The sequence below is a fragment of the Dermacentor silvarum genome, chromosome 11 (assembly GCF_013339745.2).
Source record: "Dermacentor silvarum isolate Dsil-2018 chromosome 11, BIME_Dsil_1.4, whole genome shotgun sequence".
Classification (NCBI taxonomy): domain Eukaryota; kingdom Metazoa; phylum Arthropoda; class Arachnida; order Ixodida; family Ixodidae; genus Dermacentor; species Dermacentor silvarum.
This window is the reverse complement of record NC_051164.1, coordinates 115,097,240-115,106,597: the sequence shown is the minus strand read 5'-3', so window position 1 is coordinate 115,106,597 and position 9,358 is coordinate 115,097,240. Positions and strand designations below refer to the sequence as shown.

The following is a 9,358-nucleotide window of genomic DNA, read 5'->3' as shown; positions in this document are numbered from 1 at the left end:
TCCCAGCTTAGCGGCGCCGGCGGCTTGGCATTCCTCTGCCTCCACTAAATTTTCGTTCATAGTGGCGCCAGTAAAACTCAAAGCGCGAAGGAAATTCGTTATTTCAGATTAAGGTGATAAGTGTACCAGGCTGAATGCTTTGCTACATGAACGTATATTGTGCAGGGCGTGAATGACGTGAACACGGATCGATCGGGCAGCACTCAACGCCCACTCACATTCCGCTCGCGCGCACATTTTGTTGCGGCCGATCTAGTCATGCATACAAGCATAAAAAAATGAAAGCGTAAGCCCACGTGCTACCCCTCGATCATAAGAAAATAGTGACTGCATCGGAAAATTCAAACTCAGAAAACCGTTCAAGCATCGTCACGCGAATTCAGTGTGGGCGCGATATAATTTAAGAAATGAAACGGCGCAAATTTGCGATATGCAACGCACTAGAGCAAAGTGGCTGTTCATGGCTAGAACCTATGATGAGAAAGCACATAGCTATGTAAAGAAATCTTTCAAAAGATAATTTATCAGGCGGGACGAAGGCAGGCGTTTTATCTTGGATTACAATATCACGAATACAGTTTACTTGTGAAAATCTTTTTTATTTCAATTCCACTTAACATAGACTGTGTATATTATTCATTTGGCTTTCGTCGTTTGGGGAGCGAGTGACTCTTGCAGGATCTAAGAGGTGACTTTCTTTTTTCTTAAATTGCATATGAGAATGTGCCAATGTAAGCGTATTTGACAATGCATGCTACAGCCTGTCCACAAATACACTTATACCCAGCACACAATAATGTCATAGACTTTTTATTTTTTATTTTGCAAAGACAGAATAATTAAAAAATTGTGCATGAAGCAGCTCGATAATTTTAATAGAGGATATCCTTCCCAGAAGCTTACGCTCTCATATGCTCCCACAATGCAAAAATGTTGAATAAAAACATGCAAGCGTGTAATATACACCGCACGCGCATTATAAAAAACATTCAGTATCCAGGATGGCACAAATTTGAAAATCAGGCACACATCTGCACAGAAAACAGCAGTATTATACAGGGTGCACAAAGATTTAAAAACATGTAGATGTCACGTAGCTGAACAGAACCAAGGTAATGTTGTTTTCTGTCCCTTGGAGATATTGAGATTATTTTTTACATTTGGCCTAATTACATGATTAGTCTTAATTAACTTCTCAAATATTATAATTATATTAAAAGTTTCAATGGGAAAATTGGAGAGCAACATGAAAGACTCCCGATACAGCTTTCTATTACTCGATACACGCTACGTAGAAGTATTTTTCCGAGTGTGAAAGAAGCCCACGAATACACGCAAAGTGCCTCGAGGCAATTTTGAGTCTATTCGCGGGTTTCTTTCACGTTTGGAAAACACTTTTATGTATCACGTATTGAGCAACAAAAAGCTGTATCGGGAATCTTTCATGTTGCTGTGCAATTCTCTTGTACACACTTTTTATCTAATTATAGCATTAGAAAAGTTGATTAATCAGTTATGAAAATAATTATGTAATAAGGCGGAATGCAAAAAATAATCTGATTAACTCCAAGAGACGACAGACAACATTGCCTTGGTTCTGTTCAGCTATGTGACATTTTCATATTTTTAAATCTTGGTACATGATACTAATAGTTAAGACACCCAGCATATATCTTATACATGCAGCAAAATTTGCACAGACTGCTGTGGCACACAGCAGTTTTTGTGGCACACAGGAGGTTCTCTCTTCCGCAGCGGCTTTCGAGGTTTATTTGACCATGTGAGTTTCTTTGGACAGTTCGGAAATAAGGTGGGAACTGTATTTTCAGACAGAACAGGGCTCTTTGGCGCGTCAAGTAGCATCATTTTATCAAGCTCCGCGTAATATGCCGTCGATATCACATCCTCTGAAAAATGCTTGCTTGGCGCAAACATGGTCGGGTAGGCATTAGAGTTCGGTCTGCCCTCAGATTTACACGGCGCCACTGCTCTAGACGACCGCTGTCGGACGACACTTTGAATAGAGGCACACGCTCCGCACAAGTTCGGTATCCAGGATTCTGCCCATTTCTGCCCATTTCAAACTCTCAGAAGGCCGCTTCCACCTTGGTTGAGAGCCCGTGGCGACAATACACAAACAAGCACAAGATGATGAAAGGCGCGTGAACAAAAAGTGTGCCTTCAAAACAGCACGGCCGCACATGCAAGCACAACAACAGCGAAGCACGTGCCTTCCCGCCGAGGTTGGGACCGCATACCGCAGCGCCCTCTACGACGGCGCCGAACCAGCTGCAACCAAGCCGAACATAATCTGGACGCGAGCGAGCGGCGCTTTCGCGCGCGTTGGGGGGAGAGTGTCAGCACCTCTACTTATTCTTATACCGTGGTCTGGATGTTACCCTTGTTCTGCCACCGAGGCAGTTGAGCATAGTGCTGGTGGTTTGTCCTTTCACTTTGTCGTTTTTGCAGCTAATCATATTTCACATCTCGAGATATCCTATTCCCCATGCGTTGCACATGCATGCTGTCCACCGTCAGTGTGTCGGACAGCATGATAATGGCAGCGGTGCCAGCAGCGTGCATACGTCTGCATAAATGCTATCGCAAAAAAGAGTGGCAGCTTCACTCAAATGCAAAGAATCTATGCAACTGCTGGTAGAGTATCATGTGCCGCAAGTCTTGCACTATTTCGTGTGGCATCAGTTGCAGCAAACAATCACAGATGCACACCCCCAATCTTCTTTAATTAAGAAAACTAATTGATGACTCTAGTTACTGTCATCTTTGTTTACTCCCAAGTGGTGAAGTAGAGACAAAATTGTTTTTCACCCTCCTCTTTCTTATCCCGCCTTTAGCATCACTTAAATTCTTTTACCTCGGCGCTCATGTATGGTTAACGTCAGCCAATCATTTTAGCGGCTGCTCAGGCAACCAGGTACAGCATTTTCCAGATGCAGTATTTGCTATAGCATCAGCAGAATCCCGAGTGGTAGAATACTCGGCTGGCAATATGTGGTTTCGAGGTTTGAAGCCTTGTGGGGCACCACTTTTTACTTTATTCTGTTATAAAATTTCGGCTAAGCTGCAATGCAGTTTGAAATGGTAATTGGCAGACGTGCAAACGACTAGGGGATTGAGCCCACAACAGCTTTTACTGTACTAAATTTCTTGCAGAGTGAAAGCTTTCGTAACTTTTACTGTACTGTTTCTTTGACTGTGTACTAACTACACAGACTATATATATATATATATATATATATATATATTTGCCAACCCATACGACTAGCTCAGTACACCCTATTCCTAAGGTCACTCGTGCATGCACTGTACTCGTCAAAAGAGGGATTGTAAATCTGTTCTGAAATGTTAACGAAGGCGTGTGCCCACCTGAATACATACTTAACCCAACAGAGCATGCACTCTTTGCCAACTACCCTGTTTAGGAGAAACCACGACCACAAATTTCAGCACCCAAAACATTCTTGGATAAAGGGGGAAAAGTGATCCTTGCATTCATGTGGTATTGTGCAACATAAAGAGTGATTGCCAAATGTGGCAGTGTAAGAGCTCTTGTTTTCTGACAGCTACGCAAAATGACATTCACTGAGAATTCTATATGAAGATTGTTGTGTATTGACAGGACCACATATTGTTTATACGTGATGGGTTGTACATGAGACAGTCGCAGCAATGCTTAATCCCACAAAGCTCAATGTAGAACTTTTGATAAGCTGCGTTTATACCTCAAAATGCTGATTTTAGGTATAATTTAAGCCCAAAGAGGCGTTTTTATATGCTGGAGGGAAGCGTCAGCTGTGGACAGTTCAACAAACCAATTAATCATTACTATACTAATTATAGCTCAAATCACACTTCATTATTGTTTTTTAACACGAAAGTGTTTTATGCCGGGGTCCACCAAGACTTCACTGACGTATTTCCGTCACGGAAATACGTCATAGAACATAATACAAAGAAAGAAACCAGAAGAAAAAGTTCCACAAACATGCAAAATTTGGAAATCGAACCCACGACCTCTCGGTCCGCGACGATAGATCGCCGAGCGTTTAACCCATTGCGCCACAAACGCATTTGCAGAGAGCTGCACAGACGCGCCTTATATATCTAACACTCCTCCGTGTACCCGCGCTCTTGCTCGGGGCGGTGCCGCCGCCTACGAGCAGAAAAGAGAAGTACTGCATTATGACACTAACGCGCACCGACAGTGAACGCTTCGGTGGTCTCAGCACTACGACGCCTCGATGCCAGCATTCGAAGGGACGCTGGCATCAAGAAGCACTACCAACGCCACCTAGGTGGCGTTCACCGTACTCAGCACAGCGGAGCGTGGCCTCCGCAATTAGCTCTGAAAATGTTTCTGAAGTTGATCGCGGAGGCTGCAATTACGACGCGCTGTACGCGCTGATTTGACTCGGTGACGATTCAATTACGTGCTTTGTCTTGCGCGTTGTATTAGTGTGTCAGTTACGTGCTTCGTCTTTCGCGTTGTGCTAGCGTGTGCAGCGTAGTGCAGCTTCCATATGCACGACGGTTGCTCATGGTCATCGACGTTGGTAGTCGTGATGGAGGAGACGTGCCACCAGGCGTCAGCGTGGGTGCATCAACGCCTAAGGGCGCTTTAGCCACAAAACACCAATAGACATTATATATCAATGTGCAATAAACATTACACTACTTCTGTGAAGACACGTTTCACTTTCGTGTTCTATACCGATTCCTATATAAGAGGGATCAACCAGATTTTTTGTATGAATGCACTCTCCATGGCCAGAAATAAAGGTGAGAAAAGTTCCTATAATTTTCCTTGATGAGGAGTAGTGTTCAGGCTCTGAGGCGTTAAGCAATCTGCATGAACATGCAATATGAACAGACAATGTCTCGGTTCAGTTCATCAAAATGCTGTCATTGTACTTAGATTTAGGTGTGCGTCTAAGAACCTCAGGCGGTCCAAATTAATCCAGAGTCCCACACTACGGCATGCTTCATAATCAGATGGTGGTTTTGGCACGTAAAACCCCATAATTTCATTTTTTTTTTCTGTGCTGTTGGTTTCATCACTTGAGATGTTCAGTAAAATGCCTCGGCTTGTAAGAAATAGTCAACATCTTGATAAAAGACTCGAGTTGGCATACCTGTACACTTTCTGTTGTCTGCAACAACATTGCGCTTTAGAACCTTAAGCTATTACATTATTTCGGAACCATTTTTGCATTAGTTCCAAAAGAAAAGATGGTGGCCCAATAGCAGATAAAATAGCAACCAAGAATTGAACCTCCTTGTTTGTGTGGGTTTCCTTTTTCAACGCAAACTATGGCAGTGATCACATTCTTGCATTATTTTGCTGTTACATTACACATCTGGTCTTTTCTCGCTCAAAAAAAAAAAAAAAACTATAAAAAGCTGCAAATTTGAAATGTTGCAAGAAGCTCGCTTAAACCATTTCCCACTGTTTTGCATTCTAATGGCCATGCTGTGGGCCTCTCGCTTAAATCTGCGAGTGCTTCTGTCCAGTTGCCAGTGTATGCTTTTTCCTCGTTACTTCAGCCAGCACAAGAGCAGGTGAAATAAGCGCTCCCCAATTACCCTTTAACAGCCAGTGCACAGTGAAAATGGCCCTGGAAATAATATCGCAGAACCCAGTCCTTGCGTCAGTTCAGTATTGCCACTAGTGCACTAGCAACAAGCATTTGTTACCATGACAAGGTTCAAAGTGTGCATTTCATAAGTTAAAGTAGAACGTTTATTGGAACCTGTACATTCAAACTGTGGTTATGCTTTCACAGACATGCAAGTGGAGTGAGAACAAGGATTCTACAGAGACAGCACTCATATGTACACCATATGCACACATGGCATGTACAATTTTCCAAAAGTTGCATTCACCACATCAGAAACCCGGAAAAGTTGTTCACTTCTGCCACGTTTTTCAGGGATTCAATTTTAAATTCTCAGTAAATGTTGATACATGTAAAGTTCATATGCTACCCACCATGCCAATCAGTATTAGTGCCCTAAACTTGACACTCTGTTGGACTTTCTTGTAGTGTCATTAAAAGCAGGCACGGCTGAAACAGAGTAAAAGTTTTCAATGACCAACTGTTCTGACAAATTTGGCCATTTTATCCCAGCGTAATATATTTTAGGTAAGGGAATAAAACTGAATGTTCCACACACGCTCTAACCACTAATTTAGTCCGGCATAACGCAGCACTGGCAGAAACTGCGAAAGGAAACGCCTCTACATGATACCTACTGGTACCGTTACAAATGCTCATTTTCCCATGCTTTTATCTATGACACATTGCTTGTAATATGATTTTGCAAAACAAGTCTAGTAGAAGTGTTTACACATTTAAAATGTGATCAGTTTGTGCTTGCGATTTTGAGCTAGAAACATGGCACCAGTAATTTTGCTAAGATGACTGATTGGGCTTAAACTAAACTGACCAAACTTTCTACTTCTGGGAGGCCATGTCTGGTTTTTCCCTGTGTGATCATTATGACCTTGTTTTGTCCTGTTACATGCGCTGTTGTTGCCGAGTTTAACAACCTTGGTACTGACAAGGCTCACCAGCAGTGCCCAAAGAGTGTGCAGTTCAAGAAAAAAAAGAGAGCATTGTGCCATTAAATCAACAGCATGGTCTACGTAGCAAAGGACATCTGTGAACAACGCACAAATTCCAGTCTGTTCAATATTTAAGATGGAATTTGCAACTTGCTTCACCAGCTCCTGATGTGGTACCAACTCAGTGTCTAAACAGTGCTCTCAGGTCATAATGGGAAGGAAAACCAGTGTGTAGGAAAACCTACAAACAGCTCTTTTCATATGTCCGCCATGTCGCAAAGTTCAACTGCCTGAAACCTGAATGTGCCCAAGCAAGATGGTGCATCACTTGCTGAACAAACACCTCTATGTAAAACATTGTTAGCTCTTTTTCACACCAATACTTTTGTACCACTTTGCTGGTCAAAAAATCTAGTTAGTTTAGCTGTCAATATTTAACAAAGTGAGTGCAACAATATAGTTTTGCCAACCTGAACAGCAAGAAAGAAAAAATGCCCAGTGCATTACTGCAGATGCTCAATGGTGACACGGGCACTACAAAGATGTTACACAAGTTTGATGATACATACAATTACACAAAATTTACATTGGTATGACTTTGAAAAACATATGGCAAGATTGGAATAAATTTTTTAACTATGCACATGCCCTTTCTGCACCCCTTCTGTGCTACGGTACTATCCTGAATTCTAATCAAGGTGAGCCAATTTCTTACACTGCAGAATACTTACAAAAGGCAATGAATGCAATATTTTAAGCATTTATCAAGATCTCAACCATTTATTGTAAAAATGAAGTTTAACAGGGCTATACAAGAAGTTATAGAAAACAAAGTATCATCAACAATCAAGTGAAAAGTATTGTCAACGAACTAAGCCCGTCCTGGCCATTTTTACTATAACCGTGGGCAAACCCAATTCGTCTGTGGCACGGAAGGGGTAAACCACAAGTGGCTACACGATTTAAACAACCAAAATCTCCGAAAGTTTCAGCAAAAAAAAAGGGGGGGGGGGGTGGCATGAAATTTTCTGTGATTAATTCCACAGCGACATGACAGCCACTTTACTGACAGAAAAAAATAGGAGAAATATGGGAAAGGCGCACAAAAAATTGCAATAGAAGAGGACCATAACACTACATTTTCTATGCCCCAACAATCTCAAGGATGCCCGGCAATAAATGTTTAATGCAGTGATGATACAACAGCCTAGTTCTCATAGTAATCAAAGAACCTTGCCAGTGGCAAGGTTCCTTTGTAAAGCAGCATGCACACACCCTCTCCCCCTAGAACCAAGAAAGGAAAAAGTTTACTGAGGCTAGATCAATTCTCTTAACTGGATGGAGGCAATCTGCTTGCTGTACATGCTAAATCGAATAGTGGGCACAGAACTTTTGCCAGCTCCCTTCAAATTAAATGAAGTCTTACTACAGTTGCTAACTTACCATTAGCTTACTGGCCACATAATTCGTATTGTTGCCTTCCACGCAGTGTTATTAGTAAGGCATGCCACATCAAGAACATAGCCAGAATCGCAACTTCTCCTATACAAGCGAACGTCTCGAGCTTATATTGTAACATTGCTCACCTGCTAACAAAATTTATTGCGGCAAAATATGTACAGTATAAATAAGTGCCATGCTGCACTGCCTACCATAGCTATTTTTTTCACCTTTATATCACGAGACACCGCACACCGCTGATGGCGAGATGCTACTTAGCAGACTGGTTAACTTTACTTCATACATACGTCCCTTAACCAAACAGCAAGCAGCCATTAGGAAGAATGTCTGTGGGCGAACGGTTCCATAGGCGCTGTAATGTCTCGCTCTGTCACTTGTTGCCGAAGCGTTCATCACTTGACAAGCGGCCGGGTCTTCTCTTCGTCATCACACGAGCGCTCTCGGTATTTGCGCACTTCAGCCAAGTACCGTGACCAGGCGTCCTTGGGAAGCTCCTCCTGCAAACCAGATTGGCTGCCACCTTGTAGTCTGCCTTTGCGAACCTTAGGAACCAATCCCTTGTGTCTTGGCAGCGACTAATCCATGGCAGCATTTATTTGGTTAGCCAGCATCTAAGGCAGTGGTGCCAGTACCACAATAGCTCTACCAAATGTTGTGTACTTAATGAGACTGGTATAAGTGGTCCTTTGAGTTGTACTGCTGGCTCATTTACACCCTAAGCTATCATTGTGGTTACATTTGGTGGCAAATTTTATTGGGCACCCTACTTGTGTTATTAATAGCAGTTCCAGATTTGTTCAAAGCAATGGTGGCACCATGTAAGATGAAATGCCCTCCATGGGGTGGAGCAGTAGATGGCACCACTTGCCTTCTTTGGTTCAGCATTGCTACAAATGTTCACTCTCAATTAATTCCAAGGCAAAGTAAGCAAGTGCAGAGTCTAAACGCCACATTAAACAAAACCTGCCACCGACTACCGCTCTGTCCAAAATTCTGAGTGTCAGTGAGAGCAAACAAGGATGTAATTTATAGCTCGCCTCCCGAGTGACAGAATAACCAGTATTATCTTTCGCAGCACCGTCTCACTAAGCCTGTATGGTGCAGCCAAAGTTAGTGGAGAGCTAAGGTGAAGAAAGTAGGTTTCCTTCAAATTGGTCGGAACGCATCGGCTCCATATAGCAGGATTTCTGTTTGAAATTTTGACTCGATCCCAGCGATTTATTGATAAATCGCGCAAGCTTAGCACAGTGCATTTCACATCTGCCTTTGCATCTTGCATTTACTGCCACAAAAATTTGTCTCACCTATGAC

At 42.5% G+C, this 9,358-nt stretch overlaps 4 protein-coding genes across 6 annotated transcripts in view; 2 read left to right on the top strand and 2 right to left on the bottom strand.

The window, feature by feature from the left end:
• The window catches only part of LOC119433704 (V-type proton ATPase 21 kDa proteolipid subunit c''), a 103,465-nt gene extending 97,447 nt beyond the window's left edge, over nt 1-6,018 (top strand). Inside the window, exon 7 of the mRNA XM_049659205.1 lies at nt 5,805-6,018. The gene's annotated coding sequence lies outside the window, so the exon portion shown is untranslated. The remainder of the gene's footprint in view (nt 1-5,804) is intronic.
• Nucleotides 1-9,358, bottom strand: part of LOC119432873 (uncharacterized) — a 539,288-nt gene that overhangs the window by 455,260 nt on the left and 74,670 nt on the right. The window lies entirely within an intron of this gene.
• LOC119433445 (small RNA 2'-O-methyltransferase) overlaps nt 1-9,358 on the top strand; it is a 77,777-nt gene that overhangs the window by 30,511 nt on the left and 37,908 nt on the right. The window lies entirely within an intron of this gene.
• The window catches only part of LOC119433446 (telomerase RNA component interacting RNase-like), a 48,137-nt gene that overhangs the window by 35,329 nt on the left and 3,450 nt on the right, over nt 1-9,358 (bottom strand). Inside the window, exon 3 of one of the 2 annotated variants that reach the window (XM_049659207.1) lies at nt 8,416-8,544. In XM_049659207.1, coding sequence (XP_049515164.1) covers nt 8,440-8,544 — 105 coding nt within the window. In that variant the 3' untranslated portion in view covers nt 8,416-8,439. Of the gene's footprint in view, nt 1-7,312; nt 8,545-9,358 lie in introns of those variants that run through there. The other variant, XM_037700654.2, reaches the window with a different exon arrangement.